This window comes from Podarcis tiliguerta, assembly GCF_965153285.1.
Source record: "Podarcis tiliguerta genome assembly, chromosome: 5".
NCBI lineage: Eukaryota > Metazoa > Chordata > Lepidosauria > Squamata > Lacertidae > Podarcis > Podarcis tiliguerta.
Window position 1 is genome coordinate 63235845 of NC_139538.1, and position 20898 is coordinate 63256742.

The 20898-nt window shown below is 43.4% G+C and overlaps 1 protein-coding gene across 2 annotated transcripts; it reads left to right on the top strand.

Moving 5' to 3' along the window:
- Nucleotides 1-1742: 1742 nt before the first annotated feature.
- On the top strand, nucleotides 1743-20600 carry LOC310679023 (putative lysosomal acid lipase/cholesteryl ester hydrolase). Of its 2 annotated transcripts, none has more exons than XM_083443732.1 (9): nucleotides 1743-2058; nucleotides 3020-3137; nucleotides 7253-7451; nucleotides 8004-8113; nucleotides 11028-11167; nucleotides 13512-13658; nucleotides 14517-14588; nucleotides 16427-16498; nucleotides 20173-20600. In XM_083443732.1, the coding sequence occupies exons 1-9, from the start codon at nucleotides 1930-1932 to the stop codon at nucleotides 20404-20406; spliced, it is 1221 nt and encodes a 406-aa protein (XP_083299858.1). In that variant the 5' UTR covers nucleotides 1743-1929; the 3' UTR covers nucleotides 20407-20600. The 2 variants fall into 2 exon arrangements, with proteins under 2 accessions (XP_083299858.1, XP_083299859.1); XM_083443733.1 differs by having other exon boundaries at nucleotides 1744-2058; nucleotides 8004-8065.
- The last annotated feature ends 298 nt before the right edge of the window (nucleotides 20601-20898 follow it).

Below are 20898 nucleotides of genomic sequence, written 5' to 3' on the forward strand. Positions count from 1 at the left end.
GTGACCTTGGGCCAGTCACACTTATTGAAGTCTCTCAGCCCCACTCACCTCACAGAGTGTTTGTTGTGGGGGAGGAAGGGAAAGGAGAACGTTAGCCGCTTTGAGACTCGTTTGGGTAGTGATAAAGTGGGGTATCAAATCCAAACTCCTCCTCCTCCTCTTCTTCTTCTTCTTCTTCTTCTTCTGGACTACAAATCCTGCTGGTACTCACAAAATGGTGACTTAATATAAGTCAGAAGATATGGGGCAATAGAGGAGCATGGCTTCTAATTCTTGCATTAAATGAAGCCATTGCATGCAGTTTCTGGGTGTGCATGTAATTGAAAGGCATCATTAAGAGCTGGATCCTGGCATCCTTTACATGCTAAACAGGAAAGGCCAAGGGCAAGTTTGGCTTATTTATTAAGGGATTTATTAAGGGTAAGTAACGCGGGTGGCGCTGTGGGTTAAAGCCTCAGCACCTAGGGCTTGCCGATTGAAAGGTCGGCGGTTCGAATCCCCGCGGCGGGGTGCGCTCCCGCTGTTCGGTCCCAGCGCCTGCCAACCTAGCAGTTCGAAAGCACTCTCGGGTGCAAGTAGATAAATAGGGACCGCTTACTAGCGGGAAGGTAAACGGCGTTTCCGTGTGTGGCTCTGGCTTGCCAGAGCAGCATTGTCATGCTGGCCACGTGACCCGGAAGTGTCTTCGGACAGTGCTGGCCCCCGGCCTCTTTGAGTGAGATGGGCGCACAACCCTAGAGTCTGTCAAGACTGGCCCGTACGGGCAGGGGTACCTTTACCTTTAACTGTTTCAAAACACCTCTCTTGGGTAGTTTTGAGTTACACATTATACAATATACATGAGGTTACCAGTAGTTGCTGTATTGATTACAGTCCTGTGGAGAACCAGTGGCCTCCATAACTCTCTGGAAAATTCTAGAAGTAGATTCACCCCTTGGAGTGATTGGGAGGTGGCTGCCTCTCTGTGTGGTTGCTGTTGTCGTGTGATCAGCTTTCTCAGAAGGTCCATTGTGCATGTCAACCACATTTGCAAAGTGTTCTTTTTCATCTATCCAACATTAACTCCATATGCCTGGGATGCGGGTGGCACTGTGATCTAAACCACTGAGCCTTTTGGGCTTGATGATTGGAAAGTCAGCAGTTTGAATCCATGCAATGGGGTGAGCTTCCATTGCTCTGTCCCAGCCCCTGCCAACCTAGCAGTTTGAAAGCATACCAGCACAAGTAGATAAATAGGTAAGACGAGAAGGTAAACGGTGATTCCTTGTGCTCTGGCACTTGTCCTCTGTGCACCAGTAGCAGTTTAGTTTACCTGAAAATTGATCATTGTACTCTTAACTGCTGCACTAAATGATCTGTTACATGTTGACTAATCTTTTGTTGAAGTGAGACTGCAGTCCCATGCCCACTTGCCTTGAAAGGTGTCACACGGAAGTCAGTGGAAATACCGTATTTTTTGCTCTATAAGACTCACTTTTTCCCTCCTAAAAAGTAAGGGGAAATGTGTGTGCGTCTTATGGAGCGAATGTAGGCTGCGTAGCTATCCCAGAAGCCAGGGATTACTGCTTTCACCGCGCAACGATCCCTCTTGCTGTTCTGGCTTCTGAGATTCAGATTTTTTCCCCTCTTGTTTTCTCCTCCAAAAACTAGGTGCGTCTTGTGGTCTGGTGCGTCTTATAGAGCGAAAAATACGGTACCTTCTGAGAAGTTTGCGTAAGATGATAATGGGAGTTGGGCAAGACTGAACCAATGATATCAATTAGAGAGGATGTTTCTGTTCCTTCCAGGAACATGTTGTACTTGGTGTAGTGTGGCAACCTATTTAAGCCACACTATCTGCCAATTCATTCTCCAGTATATGATATAGGTTAAAGTGCATATTCTTTAATCCAGCTTTGTGGAGCCCAGTCTTGTACTTCACTCTGAAAGATGGATTTGCTTCCATGCACTTCAAGGATGTGGCTCTTCATAATGGGGGCAGGCTTGGTCCAAGCCCTTGTTACTTCAGGAATGTTTATGAGAAGAAGAACTGTACACCCAGAAGCTACTATGGATGTTGTAAGCCATCCATCTTTTATTCTTTTATTTGCTTAACTCAAGGCATTTATGGTTATTCGTGCTGCTTAATTGTGCTATATTCCACATACCTAAAGTTTGTTTTTCATGGAATGCTGGGATAGCAGGCGCAAGAAAATGATGATGATGATGATGATGATGATGATGATGATTTTGAAGTATGTACCCTGCCCTCTCAATGCATCATTGCTCAGGGCAGCTTGCAGCTTTTTTTGTTTTTGTTTTTTAAGCATTCCCAAAGTAGCTCCCAACATCTGCTTCATGTAACCCCAGTGCTCTGTGAACTTCATTTAGGTATCAGCAGTAGCAAGTTTAGCATCTTGCCCTATGCATTATTATTGCTCAACAGCATGAAGAAAAATCTTTAAGTGGTCCACAAAGATCTTCAGCGATTTTCAAGTCGTCCAAGAGGATTGAGTGGAGTTTGGGATACATTACTATTAAAGATGTACGGTAGTCTTCTGTGTCCAGGAGTTTTACAGTCCCAACTGTCAGAGAACAGGGCTTTCTGACAAGCAGCGAAAGAGAAGGCACAGAGGAAGGGGGGGGGGGGAAGCAGTTAGCCACGGGAATTTGACCTTTGTAGACACATAGACGAAGAGACACAGAGAGCAGGAATTCATCTGCAAGGCTCTGATAGTGACACAGACACAGAAATGGAGTGAATGCACTCACCCTGATCTTGTAGACTCATAAGATTAGCCGAGAAGCGTGAAAATTACAGGAAGTGGAGGTGGGGGTTTTCCTGTTGGGGGAAAAGGGGGCGGAGCTCAGTCCCGACAACAGTGGCATCGGAGGAAGACTGAAATTAGTGGAGTTCCAACCAGGGCTTTTTGTTGAACCAATAAATCTTAATTAATCAACTGCCGCCTTTGTCTCATGTGTGTGGGAGAGACCCAAGCCTTACACCAACCAAACCGTTCTTTTCTCCCCTGCCACCAAGGGTGAAATTATTTCTTTCAGAGGATATCCCAGTGAGACATATGAAGTGGTGACAGATGATGGGTATATCCTGAGTATTAACAGAATTCCTCATGGGAAGCGAAATAACCAGAAATCAGGTGAGTGCATTTATTGAGGTATATATTATGTATACAGATGTTGGGAAAGATGGAGGGCACAAGGAGAAGGGGACGACAGAGGACGAGATGGTTAGACAGTGTTCTCGAAGCTACAAACATGAATCTGACCAAACTGTGGGTGGCAGTGGAAGACAGGAGTGCCTGGCGTGCTCTGGTCCATGGGGTCACGAAGAGTCGGACACGACTGAATGACTAAACAACAACATTATGTATACATGCAAATACTGTGAGGACTTTTAATTTTAATTTTCCTGCTTCGGAAACTTTTTACTTATTGCAAGAAAACCTTATACCAGATGAATCTAATTTATATTTCTGATGGAGTTTTTGATGGAGTTACAAGTCTGGTGGAGCAAAGGAATGCTATGGACATTGTGTAAGGTTTTTGTCAAAGTCCCCCTTGATATTCTTGCAGAGAAACTGGTAAAATGACTACAGTATCCAATGTCACTAAAGACAGAATTGGGATTTGAGTTGCTATTAACAGATTGGATAACTGGCCAAAACTTTAAGTAAGGATTGGGCGGCCATTTATTGTGGATGCCTAATGAAATGAATTTCAGTATGGACAAATAATAATAATAATAAATAATAAATCTTATTTATATCCCGCCCTCCCCAGCCGAAGCCGGGCTCAGGGCGGCTAACAACAATAAAACAGTACAGCACAACACAACACTCTAAAATCATTCATTGTAAAATCAATTCAAATCAAACCAATGGCAATGGCAACCATTGGGCCAGAGCTCCACGAAGATTGCCGAAAGAGGGAGTCAGGCTGTGCCCTGGCCAAAGGTCTGGTGGAACAGCTCTGTCTTGCAGGCCCTGCGGAAAGATGTCAAGTCCCGCAGGGCCCTGGTCTCTTGTGACAGTGTGTTCCACCAGATTGGAGTCACAGCTGAAAAAGCCCTGGCTCTAGTTGAGGCCAGCCTAACCTCTTTGTGGCCTGGGACCTTCAAGATGTTTTTATTTGAAGACCGTAAGTTTCTCTGTGGGACATACCAGGAGAGGCGGTCCCATAGGTACAAGGGTCCTAGGCCGTATAGGGCTTTAAAGGTTAAAACCAGCACCTTAAATATCATGTCCTGCACAAATATAAAATTGGGAAAACCTGGCTTACAAGTGGTACGTATGAAAAGGATTTAGGAGACACAGTTTGTGGTTCGAGGACCCGACCCCCGCTCCGTGGGAATGAACTCACAAGGACACACGGTATATGGTTTATGGGCATGAAAAGGCCACAACTTTATTGATTACAGCAGTGAAAAGGTATTGGCTTAGGCATTGGATGTCCACCACAGGGGTTGAATCACCAGGGGGCAGAGCCTGTTGATGATAATACAACTATAGGTTCTCCCCTGACGTCACCAGGGGTCGTGCCATGGCCTCCCGCCAAGCAGGCATCGGACAGAATACACGACCCCCAGATTCCTTTAACGGAATACCCAAAATTGAAGGCTTAGGCGATGGCCACACCTAGCCTTCCCACACACCATAACGCAATAATCCAATGCCTAACCGCCACCCGAGCCAAAGGCTCGCCGCCAATACCCTCACAGCTGCAACCAATCCCTAATGCTACTGATGATGCTGTCAAGCCACAAATCATTCCCTTGGTCCGAGAGGTGGACCCCATCATCCCGGTACAAGGCCTTGTCGCCAATCCGGATACGGTCATGCGAGATAACCTGGCCATTCAAATATCGTACACGACGGGACACGGCCCGGTTCAAGATCTTCCTTGTTCTCTCAACGGCCATACCACACTTAGCCCCTTGCCACACAATTCTCTTCAGGAGGGAGGACCAAAACACGGTAGTCCCGGGACACAAGACAGCAATCTCGCCCAAATCAGTTCTTATACTCCATGACAAGTCCGCAGTACTCCTGGTAACAAGGTCATTCTCGCCTAGCTGGATAATAAGGATGTCGGGAGGGCCAAACGAGGCCACTTTCACGGAGCAGAAAGAGGCTGGGAGAGGGCTGGCGCTGCAATTTGAACTTGGCTGACCACACCCCCCAGCGGCTCCCGATTGGGTGCCGGCTGGTGGGAGGCGCGCCAGCCAGGGGAGAGGAAGGCAGGGGGCTGAACCCCCCTGCTATGGGCGGTGCTCAGGCTCCCGACCACAACCACTCCCCTCTCTTTCAGGGAGGAGAGTCTATACCACATGCTGAACATGCTGAACATGAGTCAACAGTGTGATGCAATAGCAAAAAAAGCTAATGCTATTCTAAGCTTCCACGACAGAAGTACAGTCTCCAGGTGAAAGGAAGTAATAGTGCAGCTCTACTATGCCTTGGTCAGAGTACACCTGAAATACTGTGTCCAGTTTCGGGCATCACAATTTAAGAAAGATAGTGACAAATGCTTTGGAGTGTAGGACCTGAACCAATGGCTTCAAGTTACAAGAAAGGAGATTCCATCTAAACATCAGGAAGAACTTTCTGATGGTAGGAGCTGTTTGACAGTGGAATGGACTCCTTTGGAATGTGGTGGGCCTTCCTTGGAGGTTTTTAAGTAAGGATTGGATGGCCATCTATTGTGGATGCCTTACTTGAGATTCTTGCATTGCAGAGGGTTGGACTCTATTATTCTGTGTGTGCAGAGGAGGATGGCAAAGATGATAAAGGGTCTGGAAAACAAGCCTTATGAGGAACAGTTGAGGGAATTGGGTCGGCTTAGCTTAGTAACTAGGAAACTGAGAGGAGATATGATAGTCATCTCCACATATCTAAAGGGCTGTCCCATGGATGATGGAGCAAGCCAAGGGATTCAAACTATAAGAAATCATATTTTGACTAAACATCAATAAGAACTTTCTTACCATAAGAGCTGTTGAACAGGGGAACAGAGTCCCACAAGATGTGGTGGACTATCCTTCTTTGAAGATTGTTAAGCAGAGGTTGGATGGGCATCTGTCATGGATGCATGCATTGCAGGGGGTTGGACTAGATTCTTGGGGTTCCTTCAACTCTAGATAACTATGATTCTATATGCGCTTCAGCCATCAAGAGTGAGTCACTGCCTGATTTTTTGATATTTTTTTAAAGGAGAGGGCTAACAGGGTAAATGCAGACACTGCCAGCTCAATTTCCCCATGTAATTATGTGTGTTGTTTGCAGCTTTTCCTTGGGTGAGGAGTTCAGTCTGATGAAAATGTGGTAGGAGAGCTTAAAGACGTTGCCTTTATTAAGCTTGATTAAAGGATGATCTGAAAACTGAGCAGCAAAGGTGCTGCAATGAAGGAAGGGCAGATGGACTGAGCCTCCTGCTTCCAGTGCTAAGCTCCATTATAAGTCAAAACAAAAAAATAAATAAAAATAAAAATTGCCCAGTAGCACCTTATAGACCAAATAAGTTTGTTCTTGTATACGCTTTCGTGTGCATGCACACTTCTTCAGATACATGCACATGAAAGCTTATACCAGAACAAACATAGTTGGTCTATAAAGTGCTACTGGACAATTTTTTTAAAAAATTATTTTTCAATTGCGTCAGTCCAACACGGCTGCCTACTTTAATCTCCATTATCAGGTTCAAAGATCAAGCAGTAAATTATTTCAGCTTAATCAACACTCTAATCAATACTTTAACAAGCACTGCTACCTACGATTGGTCTACATAGTTGAGCTATTCACATGATACCAGATAGATGAAAGCAATCATTCACAATATTAAGGCTAGTGTTCTGATTCCTCATACAGTACTTTTAAATCAAATGTGACCAATACTGAACTGATGATTTATGTTGGTTCTTAAAAATACCTCTACCTTGCTTTCCATATTGCATTTAGAAGATACTCATTCCAGACTGAAATTTCTGGGCTGCTCTGCATCCCACGTTTATAGTAGGTGATACACACTAGTGGTCAGTGAGGCAGAACAAGTGGGGCATCATTGTTCCCCTGGCTTCTTAACACCACCATCACTGGTGATTATTGGGAAGGAGAGCAGAGGTGCAATGTGAGGAGCTTGGCCACGCGAGGCTGTTCTGGGTCAAGCTGCCTGTGCCTTGACCTTCCCTTCTGCATCTAATTGGATGGAGACACTGAAATGACTTATTGTACCTATGCTTATAACTATTCCCTTTTAGGTCCCAGGCCCGCAGTGTTCTTGCAGCATGGCTTGTTTGGTTCTAGCAGTAACTGGGTGCTTAATATGGACTACAACAGCCTAGGCTTTATATTGGCTGATGCTGGTTATGATGTTTGGCTTGGAAACACCAGAGGTAACACTTGGTCCAACAAACACAGCAACTATACTAAGAAGCATCAAGAATTCTGGCTATTCAGGTAGAGTGACCTTTCTAAACCTAATTTCTTGTTTCTGGTTCCTAGTTTACCCTTTGGGGAAAACTTTAATTAGTCATGCTCTTCCTAGTGGAGCCATGTTTTTCCACCTCCCCTTATAATATATGATATGGAGGTATAGAAATACATTTCCAAGTAAGTAAAATTGGTAGTTGTCCCTTTAAACAAACAAACAATTTGTTTGTTCCTGGGGAAAATATGGCCTTGGTGAAATGTGGCCTTGGGGAACTCCATAGAATAGATGATAGCAGATCAGCTTAACTTCAGGTGCAATTAGACTTGATCTGGAGAGACTCAATATTGGTCCTTCTGAATCTCTGCTGGAATTTGAAGCTCCTCAGACAGACATGGGTTGGAGGGAAAGCAGAGTCCTCTCCTGCCCACAGCATAAATACTGTTCCTCCTGAAACTGATATTTTAAAAATCTTTTTGTTCTTGTATTGAACTGGGCAGAGAACAGGGCATTTTAGGCTTCCACAGTGGAGATCCCACTGCATATACATGTCTGTTCAACATGTTCCTTTTTCTTTGCAGTTTAGATGAAATGGCTAAATACGACCTTCCAGCTTCAATAAACTTTGTCTTGAACAAAACTGGTCAGGAAAAAATATTTTATGTTGGACATTCCCAGGGCAGCACATTGGGTAGGTTAGCAAGATTCTTAAACACATGTGGGCAATTCTATTTGCTACATAATTATATGTGCAGCTGCTGTTGTATATTAAATTCAAGAGACATCTTGCTCATGGTACAGTGATGTTCCATGGAACCTATGGACACCTATGGAGAAGCATCTTGAATAACAATCCCTGCATTTGGGTTTCCTGCATTTTCCTCCTTTGTGATATTTCCCATATAGGTGATGATTCAAACTGGTTAAGGGGCTTATAAAAAGTGGTTTGTCTGGACTGAGAAACTGTTAAAATCCTGGATTGCAAACCAGTATCAAGCCTGGTTTGCAGTCAGAGTTTAGGTAACAGTTTCCCAGTCTGGATGTAACAGGAAGCTATAGTTTAACAATCCCAAGATGAAATATCTTAAGGCCCCTGAGACAAGAGGAGAAGAGAACTTGTGGGCTGAACCACTCCTTCTTGGTCTCATAAATCATAGTTCTATAACCAAACCGGTTTCAAAGTCACCTCACCTCTGACTGTCACTTCATGTTTTATTGGTTCTTAGTACAGCCTAGAGTGGCTTGAGAAACCCAGCTAGATGGGCAGGGTATAAATAATAAAATTATTAATGTTGTTATTAGCTACAGTATGTACTAAGCAAGTGAATTTACGATTATTACACCACTGAGGAAATATATGCAGCACTATAAAGTTTTAAGTAGGTCAGAAACGAGGAAGGGTGTTTTCTGTTGTGATGCGCAGATTATAATGCACCATCCCTAGTAGGGTTGCTACCAGTGGTGGAGTCTGCCTGCCTCCTCACACTCAGCCGCCCTACAACTGGGGGGGGGGGGGGGAGGCAGCAGGTGGACCGTTTGGGCAGCACAGAGCCTGTGCGCGCTCAAGACACCTCATTTCTCCCAGGAGAGATGCACGGCTCAGGCACGCTGCAGGCCCCGCAGTGAGTGCGGCCTGGCATTTTGTCACTCCCCTCAGTGGTGACACCCGGGGTGGCCCGTGCCTACCTCACCCCACTTCCTCTGGTTGCTAGGTCAAGATGATCCCAGAGGTGGACCCCAGTGATGTCACGAACAGCTACTGTTGCTCCACGAAGTACTAAAGATGCTTGCTATGAAGGGGTTGAACAATAGTGAGACTGGAGAAGCCAGTATTAGGTGCATTTTCAGCTCTGCGGCTGGGCCCACAATTCAATTGCATTTTGTTTTAATTTGCTCATTGCAAATAGCTGAAAGTCTCTAAATTTTTATAAAGAACCCAATTTGCAATGGGGGCTGAATAATTTCAATTGCAAATGTAGTTCTGCCTTCAATCCAGATTTTAGTTTGGTAAAATCCTCCATTTCCTTAAACACTCTGCTCCCTCTTCCATCATGTCATTGATTTCTGTTTTGAAAAGGATTTCTTTGCTTCGAACTAAACTAAACTAAATAATAAACACCTCCTTTAGTCTAGACTCTGCAGTCTCCACTTCTGGCAATTTTTGTCTTTACATCTTTTTTATACCTACCGCCCACTAATGCATCTTTCTTGATGATAAAATTTCCTTGCCGCCCACCAGTGTTCGATGGAAGGAGAATTCAGCTTGTGCCGTAGAACCCCCTACCGCTCACCTGGAATCATGAAACACCCACTAGTGACCTAGTGACCCACTAGGTACCAGGTTGACAACTCCTGGTCTAGACTCTCCAGTCTCCACTTCTGTTAATTTTTTTTCTTTGCCTCTTCTGACTTATTTGAGAGCCATCCAAGAATTGCTCTGGGGTTTCTTTTTGAGGGGGCAGGAAGTCTCAGCTATGGCTGTTACTCTTCATGTGCTCTGCAGCAATACACCTTGTGTCAACCCACATGCACACTCTTAAGGCTCTCCTCCTCTTGAGCCCAGCCCAGTTCCTTTTCGTCCTCTGCACTCCTTCCCACCACAAAGCCCTGGAGATGGAGGTTGATGTGGAGAGGGTAGAAGTGAAGGAGGGAAGACCCCCCCCCCCGCGCTCCAGAGAGTCAATGTTACAATTTACAGCCAGCTCTTGCTGAGCTTAAGCTTGCAATCCCCCTGGAGGGGACCGGGCAAACCTGGAGACTAGGTCAGCCCTAGAGCCCTGGCAACCCTAATGCCTATAGAGTTCTGGTTTGCTGCTTCTCTTTTAAACTTCTGGCCTTTCTATTCTGTCAGTTTTTCACTGTGATTTCATGTGCCGATTCCACTTCATTAACACTTTGCAAAACGATATGTGAGCTGAAACACAACCATCCTTCCAAATTCACCCTTCTCTGGATTTTGAAAAGAAGTTCTGCATCCAAGAAATGTGCACAAAAATCATATACTAAGGTAAAAATGCATGAGTGGAAATATATACAAAAAAGCGTTATATTTGGAAAAAGTGTTTTGCAAAACTGTGGGTACTAGATAAGATTGCAGACAAATCATGCAAGCTTCAAGAAAATTGCTCTAAAATGATTTTCATAAGCACTTAAAAAATGGGTGGGGAATCATCACCATCATTTTATTTGTACGTCTCCTTTCCACAGTTAAGACAATGCTCATGGCAGCTTACAATATGAAAAGATTTACATAATTACAAATATAGCAAAGTAGTCATAAAAATAAATAAAACACATTAAAAACTACATAACCAAACCAAACAATTTCTACATAAAATTACAGATACAAAAAGTTAATACCAGAAACATGGAGAACTAAACTTCAGATTTGCTTATTCTCAGTTTTAGCTACTATTATTGCTGTCATTGTTTTATTTCACTAATCTTGTAAGTCACTTTGAATTTTTTTAAAAAATCAGGGCATAAAATTCCGTGTACCCGATTGCTTTTGCATTATGCAAAAAACTGGGTTTAAGATTTTGTTACTGGGTTTTTTCAAGACTGCATTGCTAACTCTATTCATTTCTCTCCTCCCCCCCCCCCAGCGTTCATTGCATTTTCAACCATGCCACACCTAGCCAAGAAGATCAAGATGTTCTTTGCATTGGCCCCAGTAGCCACTGTAAAGTATTTGACCAACACGGCTTTGACCAAACTTGCAATGGTTCCTGAACCTCAGCTCAAAGTATGTATTTCGGACAAAATATTTGTTCAAACAACAGAATGCAAATATTGCTGGATGTAGCTAAGTACCATCCTTTTCCGTCTATAGGACACCCACACGTATAAGACGCCCCCTATTTTGGGGGCCTCCAAATTTAGAAAATAGGGGGTTTGGGGGGGAGGATTATTTGGGAGGAAATGCTGAAAATCGCTCACCCACCGGAACGCAGCACACAACCGCTCATGTTGCAGCTGCCCAATTGCCGCCACTAGCCCTTCCGATTCCACTGTCGCAGCCAATAGACAGCTGCCCTTGTCACAGCAAGCAGGAGTGAGCCAATCGGCAGCCTCTGGTGGCAATTGGGCAGCTGATAGGTGGTTTCCGCTCGTGCTGCTGAAATCGCTGCTTACAGTCTCGGGCTCATGCTAAAAAACCATTCGCCTGTCCCACCTCATCAGTACCCGTGTATAAGATGACCCTAAATTTTGAACCTCATTTTTGGGTCAAAAAAGGTCATCTTATATATGGAAAAATACAGTACTTGGAGATGCCCTTTCCATTTGACCTGAGGCCATTTATAATGCTCTTGGACAACTAAAGAGCTCATGCTAGCCAATGCTGCAACTTGATAGCACAGTGTCGCTTTGGCTGTTCTGTGCCCAGGACCTTTAGGGGGGGCGGTAAAAAGAATGAGGGGCTGGCTTTTCTCCCTTGCTGTATTTGTCATGGGTTCCAGTTTCTGCTGTGGACAGAAAAAGAAAGGTGTTGGTGCTCTGTACTCATGGATACTGTTTGCATCCAGTGCCCATATTAAAGAATTTGGCGCAATTCTCTACGATTCCTAATAAAATTGCCATGAGAATCTTTTCGGTATGGTGGCAGATCACACCTGTGGGTAACTCAGTTGCCGTTAAAGCAATAATTCTGAACAGTTACATGGGAATGTATTTAGAACAGTATTGCTTTATTTACAGTACAGTAAGCCTGTGCTCCAGGGATCTTGCTTAACGTCAAAACCAAGTAGAGTCAAAACCTTTTGGGTTCAATGGCAGGTGGGATTGTCAAAGCGCTTTCCCCTGCAACCCTGCCCCCTTTCCACCTTTCTTTCTTTCTTTCTTTCTTTCTTTCTTTCTTTCTTTCTTTCTTGTTGCGGACTTAATTCCTTATTAACAATGAATAGCTGTAGGGGAAGAGAGCCATGCTGATCATATTTACAGGCACAAGCGCCCAGTTTTAGGGCTCAGAGACACTGATCATGTTGGAGGCTGTTTACTTGGGTCTCCTGTGTTGTCTATGTCTTCCGCCCTGCTGCTTTTAGCTCTATAAACCCATAAAACAACATTGGAGCATGGTCAGTTTTCCCACCATGTTCTGGTCACGCTTGGCTGCTATGCTACACTTCTGTCCTTTTCAGATTTGAGGAATAGCTACTTCTCATCTTCTCAGCTTGGGGATGAAGTGAGGAGACATGACACTAAATTAAGTCACTAGGCATACAATAGAGCAGTAAGGCACTTTTCCTGAAATGACTGAAGAATTAAATGATTTCAAGCACATCTATTTAGCTACTGGACATTTGGCAAAATGTTTGCATAACTCATGTCTTTTGCATATTTGGGCTCCTACTGAACTAGTGTTCCTGTTGTGGGAACCATTACCATCTAGCTTGTTCCTGAACCACTTTAGAAGGACTTCAGCTGCACGTTGTGTACATGGCAAGATGCACCTGAACTGCATCATGTCTCTTAGATGGCTCTAATTACAATGTCTGTGTCTTAAATATTGCAGAGGATCATAACCTCCAACATTTCTCCTATAAAAAATAGGGACATCTTTTTATTTTATTTTATTTTATTTTATTTATTTTATTTATACCCCACCCATCTGACTCAGTTGCCTCAGCCACTCAGGGTGGCTTCCAACATATATGAAAACATAACAAAACATTAAACATTTAACAACTTCCCTCTATAAGGCTGCATTCAGATGACTTCTAAAGGTTGTCTAGTGACTTATCTCCTTGTTCTTGGGGGCTGCAAAACTCCATACCATTCATCATTTCTCTGGTGAAAATAGGGGCATCCTAAGGAACAGTGGATCTTTCTGGGATCAAATCAGAAACCAGGATGGCTTCTGTAAATCTGGGATAGCCTCTGGAAAATAGGGACACTTGGAAGGTCCAGAGGGTCATTCTGTCTGACTGTGCTTGTGGGATTTGAATGGGTATTCTATCCTAAATGTCTGAGCGGAAGATTCTCGTAACAGGTTTTTTTGTAATATTTTGTTGCTACTTGTTAGAAGTATCCACAAGAAAAAAAGATAATTGACTAACAAAATGTATGTACTAATGTTTTTGTTTTGGCAGAAAATGTTTGGAACTAAGCAGTTTTTAGCTCAAGACAGAACCATGAAATGGTGTGCTACTTTCTTGTGTAACCGTTTCCCAATGGATTATCTTTGTGGCAGTGTTTTATTCCTGTTGCATGGCTTTAATGTGCTAAACTTCAATATGGTAAGATTTCTGATTACTTAGTAGGAGTGTGCTCTAAAAAAAAGGTAGGTGTATGGAGGCTTCTCTGAAGTGATTGCTACTTGTTGTTGGCTACTTGCAGTATGGTAGCGCTGCAGAGAGCTTGCTGGGGAGACCATGCATTAAAAAGGGACTCAAAAAGTACTTAAACAAGGTTTTAATTACCAAAACAAAAACTCCTTATACACTAAATACATCATCAACAACAAACCAGACCCAACCACCAACCCATCCCCCAGGGTAATGTGAGAGCTAGGTGCTGCTCCTTATATACTACACCCAAATGCTGACACAGCTTAATCAATACAACTCAGCAGCACCTACTATGTTTCACAGCTGTAAAACTGGGTCTCGTTATTTTGCTCTGGCCCTTGCTCTGCCCCCTTAAAGACATACACATCGAGTAGAACAATGATGAACTTTTACATTTAAAGAAACCATTCAACACTTGTGCCATCCATAACTTAATTACACTTAGACAAAACACAGAAGATAACTGCACATTTTGCCTCATGATTTTGCGTCTATGATGGATAGAGATTTATTTTTTAAAGGACAGCTCAGAGTCTGGGGCACTAGTAAAAGCCTGGGGGTGCCATGGTGTCTCCTGCACAAGGAGCATTGACATAGCATGGTTTGCCAGTGGACGGTGTGCTGTGCTTGCCCCATGGAAAGTGTTAAGTGGAGTGGAGTGGAGTTACTATGTAAATTTGGATTCCTGTGTGATATCCAGATGTTGAGCTCTGGTGCACCTGCTTTTGTTCAAACAAACCAAATGGAAGGGAAGTGGCTGTTGCAATTTGTGATAAATTCAGCTAATCACTTTGCGCTTTCTTACAGAGTCGAATCGATGTTTATTTATCACACTTCCCAGCTGGGACATCTATCCAGAACATGCTTCACTGGATTCAGGTAGCACCAAAATCCTCTTTTCTCTTTTTAAAAAAGGTTTTTGTATCGATTGAAGAATGGGCAATCAGAACAGGCTTTTACAAAGACTTTTAAGAATGAAATTAATAAATATGATTGAAAGAAAAATTCTTCATAACTCAGCCTCTCTTTTTACAGACTCCAGAAATATGTTTTGTTTTTATGAGAAAGGATTTAAAGCTGAGAGAGTTTTATTGTGTTTAAATGTTTCCAAACAGGAGTATTTCAAAAGCTACAGATACAATAATATCCCCAATGGATTTGTTTTTATTGTCAAAATAATCCCTCTGCATGTAGATGGACAAAATACTACATTTCTGTGGTATTTTACTGAATTGTTTCTCAGTGAAGAACCCAGTGCTACTGGAAGCTTTGCCCACCTGATTGGACTACAACTCCCATCAGCCAGGCCACACTGCCTTGTGCTGATGGGAGTTGTAGTCCAAAGCATCAGCATGGCTCCTGGCTAGCAAAGGCTGTGTCTTCATATCATTGGGCAGGCAAGGCAGTGCTATGATTTGGGAGCACATGGTCTTGAATGCAGTAGAACAGAACAATCTGACAAAGAGGTACAAGTCACAGACTTGTAGCCCTAAATAACATGGGTTTGTTTGTTTATCTATCTGTGGTAGAAGAGGCATTGTAGAAGCGCATTGGAACCTGACTTGTTCATGAGAGTCATTTCTGTTGGATATTAATGCTTGTTTGTAAATGGTTTAAAAGAATAAAAGGAGAATTCCCTACATGCCTTGATCCAGGTTTGGGGCAAATTCACTTTGGTGAGGGAGCCCCAGCAGAAATTAAAAATCACAAAACATGGAAATATAGGCTGTTAGAACTTTTAAATATCTCCCTTTAAGATTCTTCCAAAACTCCCTTTCTTTCCCTTAGCATAGAAAAAGAACATATGTTTGTTAAGTTATAAATGGTTTATTTACAGAGTCATGTGCTTTCCCATAAGAGTTGCAAGAAAAGACAGGCACTTTAACTTAGTGTCATCTGAATTATTTGTATAGAAACACAAAGTTGGCTTGCTAAAGCCATACGGTAGAAGCTTGGAGCATCTAGCTAAGATGTCCTTTCTGATTGGATTCACAGGGTGGAAAAGAGAATGAATAATGGCTTTGGTAGCCCTTCCTTCCAAAGTGAGGGGGCATGACCTAGTGAAGCCTGGTTGGACTGTCTTAAACCCGTCATGAATTAACTAGGGTTAAACATGCTGGTTATTTGAGGCTCATATATGGCACAATCAAGTTGTTTCTTCCCAGCCACTGCTTCCCTTGAACCTGCTCTCTATTTTGGATCCATTCTGGGGAACCTTTTTTTGCTCCACAGGCCCGATTCTTATCAGGATCAGTTTCACATGCAAAGTTCAACAACCGGGTGGGGCATCCAACCTGTTCATAATCTATTAGATTAATCAAGGATGTCAAAGCTCCTTGCAAGGTGCTCCTTCCAGATTCCAATGCAAACCTCTTCCTGATTCACTTTAGTAACACTTCATTTCTAGTAGGACACGTGTCAAACATTCTTGAGATATCAGATAAACTGAGGAGACGTAGAAGGTTGAGCAGTACTAAAAAACAGCTCTACTGCTTTCAGATGGCTTTGTGTAGCTTTTTTTGTATGTTTACATTAACTTTTGTTCTTCTCACTAAAGATGAAGTTAGACATTATTGCATAGCCTTAATCATAGCGTGGTTTTTGACACATTCAACATCCCTGTTTATGCCCGTACCGCGGTCTATTCATATCGCACACTTCTATATCACCTGCTTTGCCCATTTGGTTTTTCAAAGTATGGCACACCTCTTTTTCAGATTGCGAAGGCTGGGGAGTTCAAAGGCTTTGACTGGGGAAGCAAGGAAGCAAACATGGCTCACCACAACCAGGTAAGAATTTCTCACAAATTGAGTATTTCTCTCTGTAGGTGTTTATATGAGGGTAGATACTGTTAAGGCTTGGCCACAGGTACTCGTGGCAAAGGCTGCTGTTCATAAAATACAGGGCAGATAATATGAAGTTCCAAGGTAAAATTAAAAAGTCAAGGGTAACAGACTTAAATGAAGTTTATCTACATACACAAATTTAAACGGTTGTTGTGCCCATAAATATGTTAACTTCTTTGTTTACGTAAATCCAAAGAATATTTCTTAAAGCCACAGAAGTGTCTGTCATGTCTTCTATTCTCCATAGGGGCACAAACCTTGTATGGGTGCCTGGGACCCCATGGGCTCTTGCCACCACTCAACAGTGAGACAGGCAGGCACCTAACTTTTGTCACAGTATGCTCACCAAATCAGATCCAAATAGCACCTTTGTTTATGTGAAGTCAAAAGCCAATATGTTCAGTTGATACAGCTTTGTACAAAATAAATAAATTAATGGCAACCATCTGTTAAAGCAATGCATACAACATGGAACCATATCTCCAAAATAGGGACATATGCAAATAAACAAACAAAAACACAAACAAATGGAAAAACTTGCCAAAATAACATTTGACTGTGCAGTGGTCATGGGTGGTTTCAATGAACTCACGTAAGAGGATCTGCTATTACTTTACGAACAATAGCCATTGCATGGATAATCAGGTTTCTGTTTCCCTCTTCACCGAGCAGCAGCTGCAAGTCATGGGACTATCTTTTCATTCTACAGTCCAGATACTGTTGGGTTCCCATGGGAAAGGGAGACGGGATGTGACGTACACTGGTTTCCTGTTTCCTTTGTTCTGTCGTTCTTTGTTGGAGTTGCCCTCTGCTTCTCACAGAGACAAGATATATATTTGTATGCTCTCTGCATAGCTTAGGAATAAAGCTTTTAGCAGTGTAGCACCATACCTGCCTCATCCTTTCGTTGCGGACACTGGATGTATACTCTGCTGGGCTCAATCCAAGATGAGCTGTATCAGCTCCAGATGGGCCGGAGCTGAAAAATTCTAACATCTAGCTCCATTTCATAACAATTCCATGCATTGTGTCAATACAGTGACAATAATAATAACTGGAATGGCAAGAAATGTGGCATAATTTCCAATAAAAGTACATCTTCAACTTGTTGTATAACAGTCACCCATTTTATGTTCTCCTTAAGTCCACCAGGTGCTACTGTTCTTAATCTATAGATTCCTCTCAATATATTTATGAATATATATATAAAATATTGTCCAGTAGCACCTTAGAGACAAACTAAGTTTATTCTTGGTATAAGCTTTCTTGTGCATGCACACTGTGTATCTGAAGAAGTGTGCATGCACACAAAAGCCTGTACCAAGAACAAATATAGTTGGTCTCTAAGGTGCTGCTGGACAATTTTTTTATTTTTTTATATATTTCGACTGTGTCAGACCAACACGGCTACCTACCTGAAATAGATCCCTCTTATTTCCTTCCTTTTAAATTGTGTCTATAATTGTTTCTCTGAACCATGTATGTTCTCAAAGCACCAATACTTTAGATTTAGCATCACGCCGCTCCTCTATACAATGTTTAAGCAATGACACATTGAGTTTTTTGGTCCTTATGCAACTTTTGCATTCTCCTGTCCAGATCTGATTAAAATGAGGATTGCTCAAGGAATTCCTTTTACCACCATTACAACTCCCACATGGGAATTATTTGGCCCAGCTTGATAATATCTAGGGGGTTAAAGAGGTTTTGGATTTACTTTAGGATATGCCAAAATATCTCTTAAATTTGATGCACATTTACTATAGGGAATGGTCTCCAGATTCCCTTGAGAATATCTAATTTCTATATCCAAAAAATATATCTCAAATGTAATATGGGGATGTAAATTTGTTGACAAATCTGCCATATGCCAGGTGCCTATCTTCACTCCCCTGTCATATAATGAAGATCATTTTTCTATAAAGCAATACATCACACCCACAGTGGTGTAGCGTGGGTTGTCAGCACCCGGGGCAGGGCAAGTAATTTGCGCCCCCTAACCCGTGGGTTTGCTCCCCCTAACCCTAACCCCCAGATGTTGTGCCCGGTGTGGCCGCCCCCCCTGCACCCCCCACGCTACGCCACTGCACACCCATGAGGATTGCTTCCATCCTTTCTTTCAAATTTATCCCTCTATACATTAGCTAACTTGGGACGCGGGTGGCGCTGTGGGTTAAAGCCTCAGCGGCTAGGGCTTGCTGATCGAAAGGTCGGCGGTTCGAATCCCCGTGGCGGGGTGAGCTCCCGCTGTTCGGTCCCAGCGCCTGTCAACCTAGCAGTTTGAAAGCACTCTCGGGTGCAAGTAGATAAATAGGTACCGCTTACTAGTGGGAAGGTAAACGGCGTTTCCGTGTGCGGTTCTGGCTCGCCAGAGCAGCGATGTCACGCTGGCCACGTGACCCGGAAGTGTCTTCGGACAGCGCTGGCCCCCGGCCTCTTGAGTGAGATGGGCGCACAACCCTAGAGTCTGTCAAGACTGGCCCGTACGGGCAGGGGTACCTTTACCTTTACCTTTTACATTAGCTAACTAAGATATGTCTGGTTCTAACAGCCATACTTGAAATTTGCCAGAAGAGTCTGTCTTGAAACTGCAATCATGTTTCTTCAGTGCTAACAAAACTGGAGCAGTAGGAAGAATCCTACAGTGATGACTGTTGGGAATAATGAGTCAAAGACACTGAGCTGGTTTGTAGGTAACTCTAAGCCAAACCAAAGCTTACCATGAATGCTGGTGTGGAAGAGCTTCCTGAGAGGAGATCCTGGCCACTTCACACTTCCCTTGACTCTCCTGCTGTTGCGATTCTGCACACTAATCTGTAGTTTGGTTTAGCAAGTTGCTCAACCCAGGCATGTGGCTTGTCTTTCTCCAGACACTGCATGAGTTGTAAATACGAGAACAAACTTTGGTTCCACCTTGTGGTTTGTTTGGAGTGAGGCAAAGCATGAGCCTGGCTTTGTCCTTAATGCTAAAGCCGCAGTAGTGAGACCAGAGAAGGGTCAAAGTGTCTGTGCACTCCTTTGAGGCAGAGTGCATATTCATGCTCAGTCATAGTTGGGCTTAATGCTATATGAAAACCATCTCATTCTTTCGGAACAATCAGTAAATCCAGACAATCAGTGCTGGAATTACAGCTAGGCAGACCGGCCTGCAGCCCAGGGTCTCGGCCACTTGCCATTAAAAACAAACAAACAAAAAACAAACAGGCAGGTGTTACTATCTAGGCTCAGTTGCTTAGTAACAGTAAGGACAAGAACAAAGTTTAGGTACTCAAAAAATCATAGAATCACCAAATAACAGAGTTGGGAAGGATCACAGGGGTCATTGAGTCAAACCCCCTACAATGCAGGACTTTCCCCCCCAGCATGAGGCTGGAAACACAACCCTGAGATGTAGATTGACCAGGCAATCTGCACAATTTCCTCTTCATGGATGAATTATGTGCACTTTCTTGCACACCTTCTGATGAATGCCCAGTTGTTATGCACATTAATAGGTCAACCTGCACATTAATGGTTCAACCCTCAACTTAGATATGTTTGTGTTTTGCAAGTGTGCGTGTTTGAGCGGGGAGTCTTTACAGACTGTTTTTAAACTTTTTTTATCTTCTCTCTTTTAGTCAACACCACCTTTCCACAACGTACAACAGATGACTCTTCCAACAGCTGTCTGGAGTGGTGGTAACGACTGGGTTGCAGACTCAAAGGACATGGCCCTCTTGCTGCCTCAGATCCCAAACTTAGTTTACCACAAGGATATTCCTGAATGGGAACATCTGGATTTTATCATAGGCTATGATGCCCCACAGCGCATGTACATAGAGATAATGGATTTAATGCAGACTTATAAGTGAATGTGAAATATTCCTTCAGAACACATTACTGTCAATCTGTGTTGATGAAAAGCACTACAAGATTTCTTAAGATTCCATTTCTCATACAGGTTCATCACAGTCTCAGTTATAAGAAAGATTTGCTTAGTAACCTTGCCTTTTCTAATTCTGTCAGTGACCATGGGTGTTCCTCCATTGTTTTAGGAGCGGCTAAGATTCTTTGTAGGGGCGCGGGTGGCGCTGTGGGTAAAACCTCAGTGCCTAGGGCTTGTCGATCGCATGGTCGGCGGTTTGAATCCCCGTGGCGCGGTGAGCTCCCGTCTTTCGGTCCCAGCTCCTGCTCACCTAGCAGTTCGAAAGCACCTTAAGTGCAAGTAGATAAATAGGTACCGCTTTATAGCGGGAAGGTAAACGGCATTTCCGTGTGCTGCGCTGGTGCCGGTTCGCCAGAGCAGCTTCGTCACGCTCACCACGTGACCTGGAAGTGTCTTCGGACAGCGCTGGCCCCCGGCC